This window comes from Sciurus carolinensis, chromosome 3, assembly GCF_902686445.1.
Source record: "Sciurus carolinensis chromosome 3, mSciCar1.2, whole genome shotgun sequence".
In the NCBI taxonomy this organism is placed as follows: Eukaryota; Metazoa; Chordata; class Mammalia; order Rodentia; family Sciuridae; genus Sciurus; species Sciurus carolinensis.
Genome location: NC_062215.1, coordinates 11,517,959 through 11,541,980, shown reverse-complemented (window position 1 = coordinate 11,541,980; position 24,022 = coordinate 11,517,959). Strand labels below are relative to the sequence as shown.

At 41.8% G+C, this 24,022-nt stretch overlaps 1 protein-coding gene and 1 non-coding gene across 5 annotated transcripts; both read left to right on the top strand.

Moving 5' to 3' along the window:
• Nucleotides 1–11,699: 11,699 nt before the first annotated feature.
• Amz2 (archaelysin family metallopeptidase 2) lies at nucleotides 11,700–19,937 on the top strand. Of its 4 annotated transcripts, none has more exons than XM_047547007.1 (9): nucleotides 11,700–11,773; nucleotides 12,234–12,316; nucleotides 12,651–12,705; nucleotides 13,233–13,515; nucleotides 13,916–14,089; nucleotides 14,184–14,312; nucleotides 16,823–16,986; nucleotides 18,491–18,667; nucleotides 19,731–19,937. In XM_047547007.1, exons 3-9 carry the CDS (start codon nucleotides 12,691–12,693, stop codon nucleotides 19,884–19,886), a joined length of 1,098 nt encoding a protein of 365 aa, XP_047402963.1. In that variant the 5' UTR covers nucleotides 11,700–11,773; nucleotides 12,234–12,316; nucleotides 12,651–12,690; the 3' UTR covers nucleotides 19,887–19,937. The 4 variants fall into 4 exon arrangements, with proteins under 4 accessions (XP_047402963.1, XP_047402965.1, XP_047402964.1 ...); XM_047547009.1 differs by having other exon boundaries at nucleotides 11,752–11,773; nucleotides 12,613–12,705; XM_047547008.1 differs by lacking the exon at nucleotides 11,700–11,773 and adding an exon at nucleotides 11,835–11,853.
• On the top strand, nucleotides 19,369–19,475 carry LOC124981454 (U6 spliceosomal RNA). Its single transcript, XR_007107978.1, has one exon. It is a non-coding gene; the product is annotated as a U6 spliceosomal RNA (small nuclear RNA).
• Nucleotides 19,938–24,022: the final 4,085 nt, after the last annotated feature.

The following is a 24,022-nucleotide window of genomic DNA, read 5'->3' as shown; positions in this document are numbered from 1 at the left end:
ACAGGACCTGCTCCAAAAGATGACTTGTAAGTTGGCTGCTGTTTGGAACAAACAAAGCTCCCCAGTCAGCCCCCCAGAAACTAGCTCTGTCAGCGTGAGTGGGTTCTCGGGTTCAATTGCACAGCACCTTTCGATTCCTGCTCTGGGGGAGCTCCAGGCCTTTGGGGGCAGGTTCTCTGCAGTGCAGGAGGGAGAAGACAGATGCTGGCTCCTCTGTACACAGACCTGGCTTTGAGCAAAACTTAAACACAGATGTCTGGTTCCTGGACCCTACTCTCTGGATTACAGCACCCTCTCCTAATCTGCCTCACCTCCTCTGGGCTGCTCTCCTGTTCAGGGTGTCTGTGACCTTAAATAACTCCCCTGTTCCTGCCCCAGCACTGTTTCCTCAAGGCAGTTGATATCAGCTAAGGGCTAGAGAAAAGCAAACCAGATATTAATTCATACACGTGGGTGAATGACTTGAGAAACTCTTCATGTATTCTCGTGGCAAAAACGGGTAGGTTGTGACACTTGGAGAGTCCTGTGGCAATGTGGGGGGTAACGTTTCAGAATTTTCACACACATTAGGGGAACTCTGAGATTTTTAACTGTGCCCTGCTTCCAGAACACTGACAGTCAGTGAGGAAATGAGCCTTTCTTAGGAAAACCAGGATGACCACAGAGAAGAGACTCCCTAGGACACTGTGAATAAGTTGGCCCTGTGAGAGCTCACTTCCAAGAATCCCAGGGGACAAGCACATTAACACACACAGAATCCTCCACTGGTGGGTTTTTTTTTTTTTTTTTTTTTTGTGCCACCCAATGAAATCTCAAAAGATAGTCAGGGATTACCAGATGTTTATGGGAAGTTCTAACATGAAAGAAAAAGGCCAAAATAGGAAACAGCAGAACAAAACTGTAAAGGCAGTGTAATTAATTTCCAAAGAGAGATAAGAAGACCATGAAATGAGAAAGGGTGTGTCTTAGTCAACTAAGGCTGCTTTAACAAAGTGCTGTAGACTGGGTGGCTCAGAAACAGCAGAAATGTACTTCTCACAGTTCTGGAGTCCAGGAAGCCCAAGACCAAGGCACTGGCAAATTGAGTGTCCTCATGTGGTGGAAGGGGTGGGCTAGTTCTCTGGGGTCTCCTTTATAAAGACACTAATTTCATGAGGGCTCCACACTCATGACCTGATCACTTCCCCAAGACTCCACCTTCTAATCCCATCACATTAAGGATGAAATTTCAATTTAAGAATTTTGTGGAGGATATAAACATTCAGGATGCAAAGAAACAAACAAAATAAGAAAGGGCTTTGGTTATTAAAACAGCATGTTTAAAATTAACTATTCAAATGAGAGGATAAAATAGTTGGTGAAACTTCAGAAAATAGTACAAAAAGATAGGTGGAAATCATGAAAGAAAAATAAAAAAAAAATGAGGGACTAAAAGTCCAATATCCAGCTAAAATGGAGGGAAAGAAATTGTCAAAGAGGCAATACATGAAAATTTCTCAAAAGGATAAGAGTCTCAAGATTGAAGTGTTGATGATCGGGATCCAAGATGGCGGACTAGAGGGAGGCTGCGTTCCTTTGTCGCTCCGTAACTCCGGTTTCAATCAGAGGATATCTGTTTCTTGGTGAGGCAGTTTTTGCTGCTTATCAATCCCCTGCTGTTTACCCCATTTGTCTACTGTGATCACCTGCAGTCTGCCAGCATATCAACGCCTTTTTTGAGTGCAGATTGCTCACTGTCAGGTGCCTATTATCCACCATTTGCCTGCCTCTTGCCAGTCCATCACCTGCCTTATACCTATCCATCACCCACTACCTGAGGTTCACCTCCCGATCATCTAACAACAGTCAGCAAACTGATCGCCGACCACCAGTGGAGCGCCAGCTGCCTGCTGTTGCCTGGAAGTTCTCTGTCACAGTACCTGCAGGTTTGATTACACGTGGCTGCCACCATTTTGAGACAACATCCAGGCCCCGTAGGACCCCTGGCTAGACTGACTGAGCCCCATCTCCAGGATCCCTCAGCCAACCGATCACTCCCTGCCTCTGGGGCCCTCACATCGATTGACTGCTCCCTGCCACCAGAACCCCCAGGTCGACTGACTGCGCCCAACTGATTGCACCTTGCCTCCAGGATCCTGCAACCACACTAAACACACCCGACCTCTAGGACCCCTGCCTGACCAACCACACCCCGCCTCTGGGACCTCCAGCCAACCACATCCACACCCCAAGCTGCAGCTCCCCATTTGCCAACACATTTGGAAGCCACAGCGGCCATCCTGGATAATCTTGGAAGCCGTAGCTCTGATCTTTATGTGGAGCAAATACCATCCTGAGACGCTTGCTGGAGACTGGAGGCTCATTGTCAGAAAAGGTTTTGGAAACCTATAGGGCCACTATAAGCCTATAGGGGGAAATCTGCAATACCCCAGATCTGCACTGCTAGAGGGGAAGATACATGAACAACATGAAAAAACAAGGGAAGAAAATGATCCAAACAAATCTAGATACTATATTAATAGAATCCAATGACAGTATGGTAGAAGAAATGTCAGAAAAGGACTTCAGATTATGCATGATTAAGATGATTCATGAAGCAAAGGATGAGATAAAAGAGCAAATACAGGCAATGAATGATCATACCAATAAGCAGTTGAAAGAGCAACTGCAGGAAGCAAATGATCATTTCAACAAAGAGATAAGAGATTCTCAAAAAAAAAAAAAAAAATCAAACACAAATCCTTGAAATGAAGGAAACAATAAATCAAATAAAAAATTCAATAGAAAGCATCACCAAAAGACTAGACCACTTGGAAGACAGAACCTCAGACAATGCAGACAAAATATTTAATCTTGAAAATAAAGTTGCCCAAACAGAGAAGATTATAAGAAATCATGAACAGAATCTCCAAGAACTATGGGACATCATGAAAAGACCAAATTTAAGAATTATTGGGATTGAGGAAGGCACAGAGATACAAACCAAAGGAATGAACAACCTATTCAATGAAATAATATCAGAAAATTTCCCAAACCTGAAGAATGAAATGGAAAATTAAATACAAGAGGCTTACAGAACACCAAATGCACAAAATCACAACAGATCCACACCAAGGCACAATTATAATGAAAATGCCTAACATTCAAAATAAAGATAGGATTTTGAAGGTCGCGCGAGAAAAGCATTAGATTACATGTAGGGGGAGACCAATACGGATAGCAGCCAACTTCTCAACCCAGACTCTAAAAGCTAGAAGGGCCTGGAATAACATATTTCAAGCTCTGAAAGAATATGGTTGCCAACCAAGAATCCTATACCCAGCAAAACTAACCTTCAGATTTAAAGATGAAATAAAATCCTTCCATGATAAACAAAAGTTAAAAGAATTTACAAATAGAAAGCCTGCACTACAGAATGTTCTCAACAAAATATTCCATGAGGAGGAAATGAAAAACAACAATGTAGGTCAGCAAAGGGAGGAACTACCTTAGAGAAAAATCCACTCAAAGGAGAAACCAAGCCAAGTTAAAAACCAAAAATAGGGACGGGGGAGATAGCTCAGTCGGTAGAGTGCTTGCCTTGTAAGCACAAGGCCCTGGGTTTGATCCCCAGCACCAAAAAAAAAAAAAAAAAAAAAAAACAAAACAAAAATAAGCCCAAATGACTGGGAATACAAATCATATCTCAATAATAACTCTGAACACTAATGGCCTAAACTCATCAATCAAAAGACATAGACTGGCAGAATGGATTAAAAAGAAAGACCCAACAATATGCTGCTTTCAAGAGTCTCATCTCATAGAAAAAGACATCCACAGACTAAAGGTGAAAGGATGGGAAAAAACCTACTACGCACATGGACTCAGTAAAAAAAGCAGGGGTTTCCATCCTTATATCAGATAAAGTGGACTTTAAGCCCAAGTTAGTCAGAAGGAATAAAGAAGGACATTTCACACTGCTTAAGGGAAGCATAAATCAGGAAGACATAATGATTGTAAATATTTATGCCCTAAACAACGGTGCATCCCGGTACATCAAAAAAATCCTTCTCAATTTCAGGAATCAAATAGACCACAACACAATAATTCTGGGTGACTTTAACACACCACTGTCACCACTGGATAGATCTTCCAAACAAAAACCAAACAAAGAAACCATAGAACTCAATAACACAATCAATAACCTAGACTTAATAGACATATATAGAATATTCCATCCATCAATGAACGAATTCACATTTTCTCAGCAGCACATGGAACCTTCTCAAAAATAGACCATATGTTATGCCACAAAGCAGCCCTTAGGAAATGCAAAAAAATAGAGATACTGCCTTGTGTTCTATCAGATCATAATGGAATGAGAGTAGAAATCAATAACAAAATAAAAAACAGAAATTACTCCAACACCTGGAGACTAAATAATATGCTATTGAATGAAACATGGATAACAGAAAACATCAGGGAGGAGATAAAAAAATTCTTAGAGGTCAATGAGAATGATGATACTACATATCAAAATCTCTGGGACACTATGAAAGCGGTACTAAGAGGAAAATTCATTGCATGGAGCACATTCCAGAAAAGAATGAAAAGTCAACAACTAAATGACCTAACATTACAGCTCAAAGTCCTAGGAAAAGAAGAACAGAATAACAGCAAAAGTAGTAGAAGACAGGAAATAATTAAAATCAGAGCTGAAATCAATGAAATTGAAACAAAAGAAACTATTTAAAAAATTGACAAAACAAAAAGTTGGTTCTTTGAAAAAATAAACAAAATAGACAAACCCTTAGCAACACTAACAAAGAGAAGTAGAGAGAAAACTCAAGTTACTAAAATTTGTGATGAAAAAGGAAATATCACAACAGACACCTCTGAGATATATAACATAATGAGAGCTACTTTGAAAATCTGTATTCCAACAAAATAGAAACTACTGAAGACATTGACATATTTCTAGAGACATATGCTCCTCCCAAACTGAACCAGGAGGACATACACAATTTAAACAGATCAATATCAAGCAATGAAATAGAAGAAGTCATTAAAAACCTACCATCCTAGAAAAGCCCAGAACCAGACGGATTCTCAGCCGAGTTCTACAAGACCTTCAAAGAAGAACTCATTCCAATACTTCTCAAAGTATTCCAGGAATAGAAAAGGAGGGTACCCTACCAAACTCATTCTATGAACCTAATATCAAACTCATACCCAAACCAGGAAAAGACACAACAAGGAAAGAAAATTTTAGACCAATATCCTTGATGAATATAGATAAAAAGATCCTTAACAAAATATTGGCAAACCGTATCCAAAAACATATTAAGAAAATTGTGCACCACGATCAAGTGAGGTTCATCCCTGGAATGCAAGGATGGTTTAACACCCATAATCAATAAATGTAATCCATCATGTCAATAGACTTAAGGATAAGAATCATATGTTTATTTCAATTGACGCAGAAAAAGTGTTCAACAAAATACAACACACCTTCATGCTCAAAACACTAGAAAAAATAGGGATAGTAGGAACATACCTGAACATTGTAAAGGCTATTTATGCTAAGCCCATGGCCAACATCATTCTTAATGGAGAAAAACTAAAACCATTCCCTTTAAAAACAGGAACAAGACAGGGATGTGCTCTTTCACCACTTCTATTCAACATCGTTCTTGAAATTCTAGCCAGAGCAATTAGACAGACTAAAGAAATTAAAGTGATATGAATAGGAAAAGAGGAAGTTAAGCTGTCACTATTTGCTGATGACATGATTCTGTATTTAGAGGATTCAAAAAACTCCACCAGAAAACTTCTAGACCTAATAAATGAATTCAGTAAAATAGCAGACTATAAAATCCACATGCATAAATCCAAAGCATTTTTATATACAAGCAATGAAACATCTGAAAGGGAAATGAGGAAAACAACTCCATTTGCAATAGCCTCAAAGAAAATAAAATACTTGGGAATCAATCTAAACAAAGAGGTAAAAGATCTCTACAATGAAAACTACAAAACATTGAAGAAAGAAATTGAGGAAGACCTTAGAAGATGGAAAGATCTCCCATGTTCTTGATAGGCAGAATTAATATTTTCAAAATGGCCATACTACCAAAAGTGCTATACAGATTCAATGCAATTCCAATTAAAATCCCAATTATGTACCTTACAGAAATAGAGTAAGCAATCATGAAATTCATCTGGAAGAATAAGAAACCCAGAATAGCTAAAGCAATCCTTAGCAGGAAGAGTGAAACAGGGGTTATTGCAATACCAGAACTTCAACTATACTACAAAGCAACAGTAACAAAAACGGCATGGTATTGGCACCAAAATAGACAGGTAGATCAATGGTACAGAATAGAGGACATGGACACAAACCCAAATAAATACAATTTTCTCATACTAGACAAAGGGGCCAAAAATATGCAATGGAGAAAAGATAGCCTCTTCAACAAATGGTGCTGGGAAAACTGGAAATCCATATGCAGCAGAATGAAACTAAACCCCTATCTCTCACCCTACACAAAACTCAACTCAAAATGGATTAAGGACCTCGGAATCAGACCAGAAACCCTTTATCTTATAGAAGAAAAGTAGGTCAAAATCTTCAACATGTCAGTTTAGGATCAGACTTCCTTAACAGGACTCCCACAGCACAAGAAATAAAAGCAAGAATCAACAACTGGGATAGATTCAAACTAAAAGGCTTTCTCTCAGCAAACTATCAGCAATGTGAAGAGAGAACCTACAGAGTGGGAGAAAATCTTTGCCACTCATACTTCAGATAGAGCGCTAATTTCCAGAATCTATAAAGAACTCAAAAAACTCTACACCAAGAATACAAATAATCCAATCAACAAATGGGCTAAGGAAATGAACAGACACTTCACAGAAGGTCTACAAGCAATCAACAAATACATGAAAAAATGTTCAACATCTCTAGTAATAAGAGAAATGCAAATCAAAACTACCCTAAGATTCCATCTCACCCCAATTAGAATGGCGATTATCAAGAACACAAGCAACAACAGGTGTTGGCGAGGATGTGGGGAAAGAGGTACACTCATACATTGCTGGTGGGGTTGCAAATTAGTGCAGCCACTCTGGAGAGCAGTGTGGAGATTTCTCAGAAAGTTTGGAATGGAACCACCATTTGACCCAGCTGTCCCACTCCTTGGCCTATACCCAAAGGACTTAAAATCAGCATACTACAGAGATACAGTCACATCAATGTTCATAGCTGCTCAATTCACAATAGCCAGACTGTGGAACCAACCTATATGTCCTTCAATTGATGAATGAATAAAGAAACTGTGGTATATATATATAATGGAATATTACTCAGCCATAAAGAATAACAAAATTATGGCATTTGCATGCAAATGGATGAAATTGGAGAATATCATGCTAAGTGAGATAAGCCAATCTCAAAAAACCAAAGGACGAATGATTTCACTGATAAGGGGATGATGACACGTAAAGGGGGGTGGGAGGGGGGCAATAATGGAGGAAGGAGGGACTGTATAGAGGGAAAAGAGGGGTGGGAGGGGTGGGGGGAAGGAAAAAAATAACAGAATGAATCAAACACCATTACCCTTTGTAAATGTATGATTACACAAATGGTATACCTTTACTTCATGTACAAACAGAAACAACATGTTTCCCATTTGTTTATAATAAAAATAAATTTAAAAAAAGATCAAAGGGTCCACCAAGTGAGCAAGACAATGAGCCGGGGAAAGACTAGGACTAGGGCAAGTCTTTAGGGAGCTTCAGAACTCAAAGGATGAAGAGGAGACCCTAAGACTTCCTAAAAGTAGCAGGCGACATACAAAGAATGTAGCATTAATGTCTCGGTAGCAAGGCTGGAAGTCAGAAGAAAGCAGAGCAAACTCTTTAGACTCTGAAAGGATATGATTTTCAACCTAGAATTTCATAGCAACCCAGGTAATATTCCCCACCAAATCCAAGGGCAGAAAAGAAACATTTTCAGATATGTGAGATCTGAAAATGTGAGTAGGTACCTTTATTCCAGAAGTTTCTGGGGGACGTGCTGCTGAAGCCAAAGGAGTAAGGAAAGAAAGGGGAGGACACAGAATTTAAGAATTCAGAAACAGGGGAGGCAGCAGAGCTGAGGATTGAGTTGCAGTCCCAGGGTGACAGCAATGCAGGAGACAGAGGAGGACCAGTTTTAGATTGGGACAGTGGAAGGATGTTCCCAGAAAGAAAGTACAACCCTTGTCCTTGGGCTATGCAGAAACTATTGACAAGTCTGTAATAGAGATGATGAGTCACTGAAAAACAAAAACCTAAAGAATCAGGATGTCAAAAAACATTTCTTGTTTTTTGGGGGGTGGGGAGGTGCTGGGGATTGAACCCAGGGCCTTGTGCTTGCAAGGCAAGCACTCTACTGACTGAGCTATCTCCCCAACCCCAGGATGTCAAAAAACAAAACAAAACAAAACAACAACAACAAAAATACGAATCAAGGGGCTAGGTAGGATGGTGCGCATATGTAATCCTCCTGACTCAAAGGGCTGAGGCGGGAGAATCACAAGTTTGAGGCCAGCCGTGGTAACTGAGTGAGATCCTGTCTCAAGAGTAAAAAGGGCTAGGGGTGTGCCTCAGTGGTAGAGTGGCTTGGGTTCAATCACCAGTATCAAAACAAACAAAAATCCCAAACCTAGTCATGTATGTCATACGATTTTAAAAATGTATCAAATACACGAATGAAATGATAGAGTTCTATAGGAAAGAAGGCACAACCCAGGTGCAGTGGAGCATGCCTGTAATCCCAGCCGCTCTGGAGGTTGAGGCAGGAGGATTGAGAGTTCGAAGCCAGCCTCAGCATTCAGTGAGGTCCTAAGCAACTTAGCAAGAGCCTGTCTCAAAATGAATAAAAAGGACTGGGGATGTGGCATGTGGCTCAGTGGTCAAGTGCCCCTGGGTTTAATCCCTGGTACCAAAAAAATAAATAAATAAATAAATAAAAGGAAAAAGCAAGCAAGCACGGCCATTGTATGAGACATGGCTCTGCAGTGAACAATGTTTTCATAACCATCATAATATAAATACCGACTACAGATTCAACCCAAATTTGTGATAGAACCACACTGGGAGGAATGGGAGGTGGGACATATTATGAGGACTGGGTCTCCATCTATCATGACAACAAATCAATAGATGCCAATTAAAATGCACACATCAAGAAGGCCTAGCATACACATTGATTAGAAACGTGGGACCACATCAGGGACTTCTGCTGAGACGCTGGCAGCAATACCTATAGGAAGCTGACCTGTGGAGTGGGGACCATCGGCTTTCATTACCACCCTTTTAGTACTTTTTAGCTTTAAAAATCTTGTGCTTGGTGTATTTTCATATATTGTTTAAAAATAAAGTCAGTGAACTAGGGAGAACCATGATAGCTTGGTTGTTTATCTTAATGAATCCCTAATTAGTGGAATATCAGGGTAAGTTAAATTTGGAGACTGTGGGGAAAAAGAATTGGGGAGGGGTTACAGGAGTAGGAGCAAAAGGGAAGCAGGGAACCACTTAGAGAGCATGGAGAAGCCACCACACCATGGGTGGTTTGCATAGAGTTCCTAAATGCATTACTTTTAAAACACTTTGCTTTTCGACTATAAAAGTTATACACATTTATCAGAGGCACTTGGGAAAGTACAAATGAATAAATAAAGAGGGAGAGAGAAAAATCGAATCCCACCCCAAATTTCATCATACTTAGAAAATAACCATTATTATGCATTGGCACATCTTAAAACGAGAGTCTTACACTACATAAACATTCCTGTGTTGCCCTTTATTTCCACTTCACATTTCTCCAGGTCAATATTGTCTTTGAAAAACGATTTAAAATGGTCACTTGGTGTTCCAATATGTGAGTAGATATCAGAAGATAGCCATTCAGTCAAAAGGCACAATATCCAAAGGAAGTCATTTGGTTGTGAAATCCTGTAAGGTATGTGCTATTATTATCTGCATTCTACAAACTAGGGAGGAGACCATTACAAAGTCAAATAATTGGTGCTGGTCACATGCTAATAAGCAGGGATTCTAGGGTTCAGGTGATCTACTTGCCTGTGTTTATGGACCACATTTACAGGCTATCTAGAGACCAGCATTCAAAAGCATGCAAGAAGGTCGCTTCTTCTCAAGCACTGCGGGAACGATGCCTCAGCATTATCAGTTTAAAACTCTGAGAACAGTCATGGCATGAATGTGTTTTATTGAAGAATGGACTCAGGTACTATTGGATATGGGCATTATGATTTAAGAAAAAAAAAATTTTGAGGTTTCAACATCCAGGAGGGTCATCAAATAAAGAGAGGCAGAAGTTACTAATGGAGGTGTAGAGATAAAACGCATGAAGTTAGAGTCCTCTAAGGAGAGTCAACCAGGGGTTAGGAGTGGAGGAGAAAACAAATGAACCAGCTGAAATCAAGAAACTGTGTGTCCTTCTGGAGGCTGGGAAGGAGAATTAGGATGAAGAAAAACCAGAGTGTGGTGAAATATTCTGACTTTCAAAAGAGTAGTGGTGACTTTGCAGTGATGGGACAATACTGGGAAGTAAAAACAGGGACTTAGGAGTGTTTCTGAGGGAAGTTTGAGAAGAAAGAATGGGGTCCAGGGAAGAAAGCTGTGTCCTTAAGGTGAGGTCTTGGGAGAAATCCAATGGGAAAAGGTGAGTTTGAAGAAACAAGTTTATAACGGACAGGGCTTCCCCAGGGCTGCTTTGCAGGAAGCTCTACGACCAAGAGGGTGGAGTGTGGGGTGAGTCAGAGGGAGAAGGAGTTGGGCAGTCAGGATGTGTGGGGTGTGGACTTGCTTGGAGATCACCTCCAGGTCTGAAACTTCAAACGGAGAGGGGATACTCTTTAGGCAGCGATTTTTAATTGGAAATGCGCGGTGTCATTATGCGGCTTGGCCATCCACGGTGTCTGCTGGGCACTGAGATACCTGAAGGGCTGGCTGCACAGGGATACAGGGGCGGGCAGGGGATCTCGCGCTTTGGTACGGCTTCCCAGGGCCCACGCGCTCCTTGGGGTAGCTTCAGAGCGCTATCCTTGTCCGGCATGAGATCCGCGAGGTCCCAGAGGGTGACGGACCTGCGCCGAGGCTGCACGGCTGGCTCAGTGGCACCCGCCCGCCGCCGGCGCCTTCTCCTTCGCAGCCTCTTGGCCGTCGCCTTCTGGCCTGCTCAGCCGGGTGAAGCCGACCCGGGAAGGGAAAGTCCAGTGGGTGCGGGCGCCGGCGAGCGTGCGCCCTGGCTCTGCGTCAACGTGCGGCCACAGCTGACTTATTTTGGACTTGCGTGGTTAAGTTACGCCGAGGGCGCGTCTCAAAACCACGGCTGGCCGAGCAGCCACCCACAGGCAACCCCGGCAGCGTCCCGGGAACCCGGCGCGGCGCCCCCGCGAGGGCGAGCGAGGAAACGGCGACGGCGGGCGCTGGTTGCGGTGACTCGCCTCCCTCTTGCTGTCCTCGGCTCCAGGAGACCAGACGCGCGCTCGCCGCTCGAACTCAGGGACCCCGTCGGCCGAGCCGGCCCCGCGTGACGGGGCGTGGCGAGGGGCGTGGCGAGGGCGACGGGGTGGAGCCAGAGGGCAAGGCGTGATGGGCGGAGCCAAAGGGCATGGGCGCGACGGGCGGGGCCAATCGGCGGGCACGGCGCGCGGCGCTGAGCGCGAGGCGCACGCGCGCTGGGGCGGCCGCGGGAGGCGGGCGGGCCGCTGCGAGGCCTGTCAGGGTGAGGGTGGTGCGGTCGGGCTGTTCGGGCTGGGAGGGGGCCGCCAGGGCTGGGCATCCCGGTTGGAGAGGCAGTCGGTGGTGGGTAATGCGGATGTGGGGAGGCGGCCGAGGCGGAACAGCGGGGGCAGGTGTCTCCGGGGAGCGAGGCCCGACCTTTCAAGATCCTCCCCAGGGAGGAAAGGCGAACCGAGAGCCCCGGGGAAGGCCCTGCGCCCCGCCAGGCGGGGACGGGGTCCAGCCCAAGGTGGGGGTTGTCGTGGGCCTCCCGCAAGGGTGACCGGCTAGTTCCGCTTTGCCGGGGATGTTCCGGTTTTCGGACCGACGCATCCTGGGCCGCCAGTCCCCTGCAGCGACCCTCTGCCGCGCCTCCTGTCCCGCTCCTTCGGCATCTCCATCCGGAGTAGACTCGGGCAGCTGGAGGAGGTCTTCTGACGTTTCACGCCCCTTTTTTGTATTAGGGTGAAGTCACCCTTCACAGCACCTTCCGGACATGCCTGTCCTTGTAACGTAAAAACTTCAATGGGAGCCTTCCTTTATAAAGGTAGGTAGATTAGAGGAGGCATCTGGCTTTATATTTTATCCTGTAGAAATAAAATTTCAAGCCAGCCACGTTGGAGTGAGCATGATCCTGTGCTCATATCTGAGCTTCGACTAGAGACCTTTGGTTTGGAATTTCTGCCACCCTCTTGAACCCTATATGGAATCCAGAGGTTCAACCAGAGAAGACTTGAAGTCTTCTCATCAGTTTTCTGGTATTAAAGTGAAAAAAATCTAGATAATGAGAAAATATGATAGGATCCAGACAGAGAGGTTCAATTTTTTCCTTTTCTAACTCAGAAAACCTCATGGTGTAACATCTGTTTGCCTCACTTAAGGGAAGGATGGAAGCTGTACATACGAACATGATGTGAATGGATGAGACCTGTCACTGTGAGTCTGGCTTTTGATTAGTCATCTGATGTCTTCCCCAGTGTAACATGACTCTGAGATGATAAATTTCAGTGGTTGTGATGTATCTCGTCGACCTGCAGTTAAATTACAGAAATGGGCATTTACATTAGTTCTCTTTTTGTTTGTTAATGAATATCCTTGAGTCATATTGGAAAGAATGAGTATTTTTCATGTGGTCCCAATGAGTCAACTCATAATATTGTGATTATGACACAAATGACAGAAGGCAATTGGATATCAGGTCATGTTCAGGTGGTTTTTATAATGGAAGCCGGTTCCATATGAGCAGGAGGAGTGGATTTCATGATTTTCTTTTCAATTTCTTAGATTCTCTCCCCAAGAAATTAGAAGTAGGGACAACTTTCTAAGGGACTACTCTAAGACGTTAGCAATTAGTTTATGCCATTCTAGAGAGAAAGTAGACATGTATAAGACATATAGGTAAAGTCCCTAATATAGATGTGCATTTTATATCTGACTACATGTTTTTTGTTTTGTTTTGGCAGATGCAAGTACTACATCATTCTGAACAGACGCTAAAAACAGCTCTCATCTCTAAGAACCCAGCGCTTGTGTCACAGTATGAGAAATTAGATGCTAGGGAACAGCAATTATTGAATGAAGCCTTCCATCCAACCAGTGATCTCTTTGGACCTATTACTTTGCATTCACAATCAGATTGGATCAACTCCCACCCTGAGGCTCCCCAAGACTTTGAACAGTTTTTCAGTAATCCCTACAGAAATATACCCTCTCCAGAGAAGCACAGTATTTATATACTGTCCATTGGTATATATTAGAAATATGGTTTTGGTTTGGTTTTGCTGTGGCTCTGTTGTCAGGGATGGTTTGGGTCATTGGTCTGATTCAAGTGGGCAAATTTTTATGGCTTTTAAAAATTCCTTTGTGCTGGGGATTGAACCCAGGGCCTTGTGCATGCTAAGCAAATGATTTACCATTTTTGATCATTTTTGACATTGATTGCAATGATAGAAGTTTTGTAGCTAAACTGACTTAAAAGTGAACATTTTATTTCTTTTTAATTCATATTTCCTTTTGTGACTGATTAAGATATATTGAAAATTTAGAGTTTTGTCTCTGATTCCAAATTTGTTATTTGTGGATTGAGGTAAAGACTCATTTTATAATCATCTTAAAATTTTTCTTTAAATTTTCTTCCCTGTTATAGGATCTCTAGGAAACACCAGAGTTATCAGCGAAGAATATGTTAAATGGCTCAAGGGCTACTGTGAAGCATTTTTCTATGGCTTGACTGTAAAACTCCTAGAACCAGTTTCTGTTTCCGCAACACGGTGTTCTTTTAGAGTGAACGAGCACACACGCAATTTACAAATTCATGCAGGTGAATTAAGCAACTTTGCAATTTGAATTAAGTAAAGGAAATATATAGACAAATATAATATAAATGTACATACATAACATTTCTTTTTAAATAGGGCATATCCTGAAGTTCTTAAAAAAGAAGAAACCCGCAGATGCCTTCTGTGTTGTGGGAGTAACAATGATTGATCTTTACCCAAGAGACTCCTGGAATTTTGTCTTTGGACAGGCTTCTTTGACAGATGGTATTCCTTTTTCACATTGTTGGTTAAAAAAAACTTTCTCTGCTTGAGAATATTTGAAGATGTTTACAAAAAAGGGAAAAATTTCAACCAATAGTAGTTTTTTATTTTTTTTGTGGTACTGGGGATTGAATCCAGAGGTGCTCTACCACTGAGCTGCATCCACAGCCCTTTTTATTTTTTATTTTGTGGCTGGGTCTCACTTAGCAACTTAGTGAGACTTGAACTTGTGACTTTCTGCCTCAGCCTCCCATATTCATGGGAGGTACAGGTGTGTGCCACTATGCTTGACTGTTTTTAACACTTTTTCCTTTGCGGTACTGGGGATCACCCAGCTCCTCACAGCTAGGCGAGTGCTCTGTCACTGACCTACTTCCCCAGTTCAATAATAGTTTAATATAAAAACTATGAAGTATTTTCAGTGAGGTGGCATTCCTGCCATCACGGGCAGTATGCTGTCCATGGATTCTGATGACTTGGGTTCCTCTGCAGTAGGCCATTCCCTGCCTACATGACCTTGAGGTAATAATACCTATTTCACACAGTCATTTGGAGATAATTTACATAACAGTGCCTATCCATGAAAAGTACAGTAGCCTGCAAGGTGGCACAGGTCTGTAATCCCAGCTATTTAGGAGGCTGAAGTGGGAGAATGGAGGAACAAGTTCAAGTGGGGACACTTTCTCTGGTGAACTTTCTTGCTATTTAGAGGTGGAGCCTTCTTCTCACCTACTCCTTTGTTCTCAAATCTCCATTCCCTGAGGTTCCTTATGCCCCCACCCACATGACCCTACCAGCATGCTTTCTTGTAGACTGGGGTCACTACTGTCTTGGTAATTTTTGTGATGTAAGCTAGCTTTTCATCAAAAGTTCCTCCTTTTATCATTAACCTGATAGAGATGGAAACATTTAAAATAACTTAAAAACAACTTGTTCACTTACTTAGATATTACTAGCTAATTTATCTTATGCATTTGGGAAGGTCAAGAAACATTCTGCCAAATTTTCTTTTTTAATCCTTTTTTGGGGGGAGGGTAAGTTAAATATTGCATGACAGACATAACACAGTAAGAGTCGGAGGATCACAAGTTCGAGGCTAGCCTTTGCAACTTGACAAAACCCTGTCTCAAAATAAAAAATAAAAAGGACTGGGGATGTAGCTCAGTGGTAAAGCACCCCTGGGTTCAATCTCCAGCACCAAAATGAAACAAATAAAAAAAGCAAAAAAATCTCCCAAAATGTCGTGTGGTAGCAGTATTGATCTGCTATGCAGTATGACAGTATTGTTGTTTTCTCTGAGCGTCCAGATTGGTATTTTTAAATTGAGAAATATTAGTAAAGAAAATAATCTATTTGAGGAAACAGGTGTTCTTATTAAAACATGTTACATGAAGTATGCCCACACTTACTGAGCCAGTGGAGGTCACTTGTGATACATGATTAGATGTAGTTTTTTTCTTAACTTCCAAAATGCTGTTCTTCCCTAATTTTTAAATATCAGTCTGTACTTTTTGAGCATGAGGTGAAGAACATTCTTTCTGAATCAAGTTTGGACAAACTTAATGAGTTTTATTTCCTTACCAAAATAAATTCAGTGTGGAGGTTACTAGGTAGAGTGTTGCCTAGCATGCAGGAGGTTCTGGGTTGGAGCCCCAGTACAGCAAAAAAAAAAAAAAAAAAAAAAAGTGATAATGTAAACAAGTCAGGTTATAAATCAATCTCCTATACAGTGAGTTATGCATCAAACTATGTTCTCTGTGCATGCAAAGATGGTAGATACAATTCTCAGTGCTACACAGGAAGTTAGTGACCAGGGTGTTTATTCTGGTCACCCAGCCCCAGCTGCATAGTAAGAGTTGTGCTGTGCTTTAAAAGGAGTTGGGGGAGGGGAAGAGGGTATTCTGTCTGAATTCATGGTCCAGAACATATTTCCAGGGCATCCAGGCAGTGCACGGGGTAAGAGGGAAGGCCCACAGCCTAACTGACGTGTGAAGCAGGATCTGTTTGTTGTGTTCCTAAAGTAAAGGCAGTAGTGGCTTTTGCTCGTGTGATTATTTCTCATGGCTCCTTTTGAAGTACTTGATTTGGACTATTCTTTGAGAAAAAGACTTCTTTTGTGAAAAGAAACCCTTTGAAACTTCCAAATTGTCTAGAATTTGACCTTAAGTGTATTGAGTTTTATAGACAGGGAAAACTAGATAACAGGGGAAGATTTTTTTTTTCTTTTTTTCTTTTTTTTTTTTTTGCGGTACTGGGGATCAAACTCAGGGCCTTGTGCTTGCAAGGCAAGCACTCTACTAGCTGAGCTATCTCCCCAGCCCACAGGGGAAGATTTTGATGGGGAAATCTGGGACAAATGTGCTCCTTTGTGTTGGTGGATCTTAAGAGTCCTGGACCATGAACACAGTAATGCAGAGGTGTCCTCACTGAGCAGATGTTCTAGAAAGCTCTGCTTTGGTCTTTCCTTCAGGAATCTTGCCCTCATTCTGTGGTTTCTCCTCCTCTTCCTGCAGGCGTGGGGATATTCAGCTTCGCTAGATATGGCAGTGATTTCTATAGCTCACACTATGAAGGCACAGTGAAGAAGCTTCAGAAAAAATCTTCCAATGACTATTCCATTTTTGATAACTACTTTATTCCTGAAATCACTAGTGTTTTGCTGCTGCGATCCTGTAAGGTGAGTTTAAAAAATCCTATAGAATTTTTTTTTTAATAAGATCTTCATTTTCTTAATCATATATCATCAGTCCTTAAGGTAATGTTGTAAATGAGTTTGTATCATTTGTACACTTTTGGTGGATATTGCTTGACTGAACTAATCAATGCAAACAATCTAACTGGATACCTTACAATTGAAAATTTAGAATATCGGTGTCACTTTTTGGTTCTGTAGCCTTTGACTGTTTTCTTGTCCTATTAGTTGAATTCCTGAATCCCAGTATGAGTAGGTACTCTACTCCTTCAGACTGATCATCAGGTAGAACGGCCTCCCAGAGGACTTTGGGGAACCACTGTTCTCTGCCCATTTAAGGAGAATGGCCTTTCTTTTCTGAGCTCCAGGTGACCCTCGACTGTGGATCCTGACATCTGTCTCCCTGACCCTGCTCTTTGGAAAGCCAGTCTCCTCACTTCCCTCCCTCCATAGCCAGACACATAGTCTTCTCCTTTAGTTAAAGAGTTTTGCTCTCCCCAGGGCTGTATTTTGAAGTACACCTCTTATAACTATGTTTTCTTTCTGTCCCACTGCCCCCATGAGGGATTAAGCCCTGGGGTACTTAGCCACTGAGCCACATCCCCAGCCCCTTTTGTTTTTTATTTTGAGACAAGGGTCTCAATAAGTTTCTTAGGGCCTTGCTCAGTTGCGGAGGCTGGCTTTGAAATTGTGATCTTCCTACCTCTGCCTCCTAAGTTGCTGGAATTACAGGTGTGTAGTGCTTACCTAGAAATGTTTTCAAAGTATGTGCCAACAGCCCCCTCACCTGATGTACTCATTAGCAGGTAGATCAGACCTTCCCCTGTCCCCACCCCGATCTACTGAATCAGCATCTCAGAGTCTGAACTGTGAAAAATATCCACCTATAGCAAGGGTTCTCAACCACCCAGATTTTGCCATCCAAAGGACATTTAACAGCATCTGGAGACTTTTTTTTAAGGTCCTGGGGATTGAACTTGGGGTGCTTTACTGCTGTACTATATCCCAAGACCTTTAAGAAAAATTTTTTTAAATTTTGAGACAGGATTTCCCTAACTTACTGAGGCTGTTCTCAGACTTGTGACTCTCCTGCTTCAGCCTCCCTAGTGACTGTACCCCTCTGCCTATCTAGAGACATTTTTGATTGTCACAACTGGAGAGGGGTTCTGTCATCTGGGGGTGGAGGCCGTGGATTCTGCAAAACATCCTACAAGGCCCAGGGCAACTCCCCACAACATGGAGTTAACCATCCAACACGTTAGCAGTGTCGAGGTTGAGAAACTGGTCCAGGGGAACTAATTAAGGCAGGAAGGAAGGCATTCAGATACCTAGAGAAATGAAGGCTTATTAAGTCTCAGAAGATCTGGACAGTTTTGGTGATGATGGTAAAATCTATAAATCTGTTTCTTGGAAAAGTAAGAAAAAGAAGTGATATACCACTTGTTTGATGATGGTGGCACTATAAAACCACAACATGAATATCTTGCAGACTTTAACCCATGAGATTGGACACATATTTGGACTGCGACACTGCCAGTGGCTCACATGCCTAATGCAAGGCTCCAACCACTTGGAGGAAGCTGACCTTCGTCCTCTAAACCTTTGCCCTATCTGTCTACGCAAGTTGCAGTGTGCCATTGGCTTCAGTATTGCCGAAAGATACAAAGTAAATTTGGGGGTGGGTGGTTGGAGGAGGGAAGTGGTTATCTGAGTAACAAACTGACATTTTCTATTAGGTCCTTCTCTAGACCTATAATTCATCAGAGGAAAATTAGTGTAAAGATAAGCAGGAAGTTGTGGTTTAAAAAAAAAAAAAATGCAAAGAAATACCCTCCTTGAAAACTTCAGGTTGCTTATGCCTGTCTTATACTTGCAGTTCTATGAGAAGTGCTGAAAGAAGTTTCTCTTCTCATCTAATTAGGGCAAGAGAGCTTGACTGACTTTGCAGAACAAAATATGGATTGATCTGTGTAGCAAAGCTCATTTAAAAAACCATATAAACATATGGATATGATTTATCTTTCCAAATAGCAACAGAGGTTATGATGCTCATTAGGAGAAAAGGATGATTTTCTCTAATAAGAAAGGGAAAGTACCAAATCTCACTGTGCGTGAGTGTGTATGCCCACACACGTCAGTGTGCATACTTGTGGTTTCTCGTGGGGTGACTACTCATTCAAGGGACTGCACTTAAGTGTCTGTATCCATGCCTTCACAGACAGGTCTCCCATGCTTCCGTTCACTTACATGTGTGTACGCATAAGCATTAAATTAAACACACAGCATGATACCTTATGGGATAATTAGCAAGTTGAGAATTATTATCCTGCTACCCTAAAATAAGTAGTGTAAGAATTATTATATTTCGTGTTCGCTTCAGCAGCACATATACTAAAATTGGAACGATACAGAGAAGATTAGAATAGCCCCTGTGAAAGGATGACATGCAAATTCGTGAAGTGTTCCATATTTAAAAAAAAAAAAAGAATTAGTATATTTCTTTTTCATCTTTTTTATCTTTTTTCCTATGCATACTTTTGAACACAATTTGCAATTATATTTTGTATATTTTTGGTATATTCTCTTTTATTCAATGTGTTGTATTGTTTTGTATTCATAACAAATCTTTATCAAAGCATCATCTTTATCACAGACTGAGATAACCTGATCTAGACACCAGTTTTCTTGCCTAAAACAGCTTTGCTAACTGAATCTTTTCTGTTTTTAAGGCACTGGTAAGGTGGATTGATGATGTATCTGCCGACACACCAAGAGCAACTCCGAAACATAGTCGTGAAAATAATGTGTATTTACCGAAACCTGTGGAAGCCTTTAAGGAATGGAAAGAGTGGATACTAAAATGCCTTGCTGTTCTCGAAAAATAAGTACCTTCAGATAGGAGTGACTAAAATAAATATTTGCACATTATGCTCTCATTTGGGTTGACAGCTTCATTGGAATGAACTGCTTACTGATTCTGTGCTGTGTCAATGTATAGAATAGAACCTTCTTTGAAGAACCTGAAATGAAATGAGGCTTCTACTAGCCTGCTCTGTGGCAGTGAGCACATCATTTCCATTCTTCAAATATATTTATGTATTATAAGAGGATTAGCAGTGACTAGCAAGTAAATAAATATTTTAAAAATAGCTACGTATGTCCCAAGGAAAGAACCAACACAGTTTTCCAGGGGTGCTTCTGTTTTGAGAAGCGATATTGTCCCTTGTGAGGAGGCCCAGTCAGACCACTTTTGTGAACTTTCATGGCCTCCGTATTTGCTGTCTGCATCCTTTTCTTGTGAGCCTTTCCTCATCTTTGGGGTGCCTTACATCTTCCTTTCCTTGCTGTTCATCAGCTTATCCCTGAAATAAACAACAGCTTGTACCAGTTTTTCGACAATTTAAAGAGTGCCCTCCTCTCAAAAGTATTTACACATGAAAGTAATGGTGATTCTCTGCAGCAACCTTCCATGGGGTTCGATTGCAGTTCTCAGCCATAGCTCATTAGTCATTTGTGAGGGGTATGGCAAATCATTTGTGATGGCATTTGTGTGGGTTGCACTTAATCCATAGGCTTAGAACAGGTTTCGAATTTTCTATTTTGTTTTTTTTCCTGATACTGGGAATTGAACCCAGGGATGCTCTACCACTGAACTACATCCCAGCCTTTTTCTATTTTATTTTGAGACAGTGTCTTGCTAAATTGAGAGACTGGCTTTGAACATGTGATCCCTCTGCTTTAGTGTCTCAAGTCACTGGGGTTACAGGTGGGGGCCACCATGCCTGGCAGGTTTCAGGTCACGTCTTTGACTTTTTCCATTGTGAAGTGTTGGAGTTGGAGTGTGAGTACAAGGGGTTCCTGCCAGGATGCTGAGAGTGGCCGTGATGGCCTGTCAGGCTGTGACAACCAGTTTGCCATGGTGAACAAGTTGGAAACCCAGACTTGACAAACCACCTCTGCTAGATCAGTGTATCCCAGAAATCGGGAAACTGTAGGAAGTCATCTTACTGGATGGCAGTGAGCTGACAGCCATTTCCCACTTTACTTTCTTACCTTCAGGATAATACTTAAAAAGGGTTTTTTTTTTTTTTTTTTTTTTTTTTTTAACTCTGAAACCTAAATTCTTTCATTGTTGTGATTTATGCAGTATAATTTAAAGCACATTTTAAAACAGAATCAGTGGCTTCCCTGGGTTAAACCCCTTTAGGTCATTTCAGAAAATGGTGAATTGCTATTAAAACTAATTGAAGAGAGACTACTCAGTCATTCTAATACTGAAAAGAATCAGATGAAGCACATAACTTTATGGATTCTCTTATGAATTTTCTTTTCTCCTTGAAGAATGTGCTTTTAATTATCACCCATTCATGTACATTTCTTACAAGGTAAGCAAGATTTAGTCGAGTAGGCCAGCATTAATTATAAACCGAGAAGTCTGAATTGCCATGGTCAATAAATTGGGGATCACAGTTAATTGGACAAGGTATGCATGTGAGACCGAACAAGGCTGACTGAAACAAATCATTCATTCACTCTTGTTAAAAATTTAAGTAAACGTAGCAAGCATTTTTTAAAAAGCAATCTTCATTTAATTGCTGTGTATAACTAATTACTGTGTACACTTCTGGACAGTTTCTTTTGAAGTTTAAAAATATGATTTCTCTACTGCAACTACATTTTATGTACTATATTTAAATCATAGTATAAAAAATAATTTTCACTAAATAGCCAGAAATCCAGGCAGGTTTTTGCTCTGCAAATGCTGAATGAACGAGGTATTGAACTAAGGATTTTCCAATGCCTAAAATACTAACTTAGAAATAAGTGAGGGCGTTCATTTACGTTATAGGCCCTGTTTCTTGGCTCCCATGGAGTTGGTAGTATCTCTTCAGTCAAGGGAGAGGATTAAATGTTGACATTTCAGTCCGCACAAACTTTTATCCAAGAGTGTTAAACAGAAGGATTCAGCAAGGCTCATCCATCTGTTTTCGTCCAGCTTACTTTTTGAAGCATAAAATTCTCTGATTCAGTTCTTTTATTTACTTATTTAGGTACCGTGAATTGAATTCAGGGGTTTTTGTCACTAACCTACCTCTCCAGCCCTTTAAAACAGTTTTAAGACAGAGCCTTGCTAAGTTGCTGAAGCTGGCTTCGAACTTGCAGTGTTCCTGCCCCCACTCCCTGAGTCATTGGGATTACCTAGTGAGTCACTGCGTCCAGCCGCATAATACTTTAAAATTTCAGACCCTATGAGGGATCCAGGGCCTGGTTGTTTCCTCCTCAGAACCAAAGTGCTAAAATCCAAACAGGCAGCCGCCGGGCTGCTATAGCTGGCCCTGCATTCACTCGGGCCTTCCCCCAGCCAAGCAGGAAGCGCGTTGGTGTCCCCGCTGCGCTCAGGCGTGCAGGCGCGCCGACCTGCAGCTGCCAGCAGCCGTGCGCCACCTGTTTCCGCCCGCAGGGACTTCCCCTAGCAGGATCAGAAGTGTGGAGTCCGCAGCCTGGCCTACCCCCGCGTCGGGGACCCAGGGTAACCTCCTCCACCACAGCCTCCGGTGCAGGCCTGCCTCGGGGGAGGCCCGGGCCACACCCACGCGTGCTGCGCTCTGGGCTTGGCCTTGGAAAATCAGGATGGCGGTGGCAACCGAGCAGTGAGTGGAACCAACTCTCGGGTAGCTCATTTACAACGTGCTTCATTTAAAAGTTTCAATCTTAGTCACTTTCTAGATTCTGAGATCTAGAGCAGCACCGTCCAATAGAAATATACAAGCCACATGTGTAAGTTTAACTTTTCCAGTGGCCTCTTTGGCAACTGCAAAAAGAAGCAGGAGGTATTTTTAACCAACGCGTCCAAAATATTTCAACATGTAATCATATAAATATTAAGAGGTTTTTTAATTCGTTTTTCATATCAGGTTTCCAAAATCCTGTGTGTATTTCACACTTAACAGCACTTCTCAGTTGGGACTGGTGCTCAGCCCCATGTGGCTTGTGAGTGCTGTATTGGACCATGCAGCTCCAGATTTGTAGTTTCTAGACTGTCTGTAAAGATGTACCTATGAAACTGAGCCAGTAGGAGAGCAAGACTCTCCTCCAAGGGGAAGGTAGTGCAATCTGGCCGCAGAGCGCCTGAGAGCCAGCTGAAAGGGCTTGGGCACCCAAGGGCTTCGGGGTGCAGGCTTGACTGGGTGTGCTGCCAGATTTTTATTTTCTGTTGCAAACTGCTTCTTACACTCCCCCCTGGTTGCCAAAGGCCTGGTATTTCCTTGAGATGAATTTTCATTTTTGGAGAGCAGTTATAAAGTGTTAATAATAGAAAGACTGTTGAGTCCGTTTGTGGATACAGAAGCAAGATGGCTGTTAGAGGCCAAGCAAACTTGTGGATAGTTAAGCCAGTGACAAAAGCGGGCCCTGAGCCCAAGTTATCCTGATTGTTTTCACTGTGCGACATGACCTCATGGAAGCAGAATACCTCCAGCCAGAACCAAACCAATTTTTCAGATTGTTTATAAAAGGGCTTAGAAGATTAAACTTTCTTTCAACTTCTTTTCTATTTAAGTAGGGCCATCTGGGGTTGCTCAAAGTCAGAGAAATTAGCCTATGTACTTTTTGCATTAGCATACACACAAAAAAAAAGTGAAGAAAAAAGGTATAACTTTCAGAAAAGCACTTGCTATCAGTAGTTGAAGCATTAAAGTAAAGGATCATAAAAGATGTCAATTATGGACTGGTGATGTAACTCAGGGGTAGAGGGCTTAGCTAGCATGCATGAGGTCCTGAGTTCTGTCCCCAGTAATAGATATTTTTTTTTTTTAATGTGTATTTAAAAATAGTTAACAGAGAGGATTTTTTTAAATGTTCCCAACACAAAGAAATGATAAATGTTTGGGGTGATGTGCCAGCTACCTCGATCCTATCAGTAAACATTGGTACATGTAGCATCACATTGTACCCCATAAATATGTGTAATTACCATGTGTCAAAAATACAAAAAAAAATATAAAAATCTACTGGAAAACAG

Coding starts and splice junctions, on each gene's coding strand:
- Amz2 (XM_047547007.1), top strand. Junction 14,313..16,822: donor ACAGGCTTCTTTGACAGATG/GTATTCCTTTTT, acceptor CTCTTCCTGCAG/GCGTGGGGATATTCAGCTTC. Junction 16,987..18,490: donor TGCTGCTGCGATCCTGTAAG/GTGAGTTTAAAA, acceptor AATATCTTGCAG/ACTTTAACCCATGAGATTGG.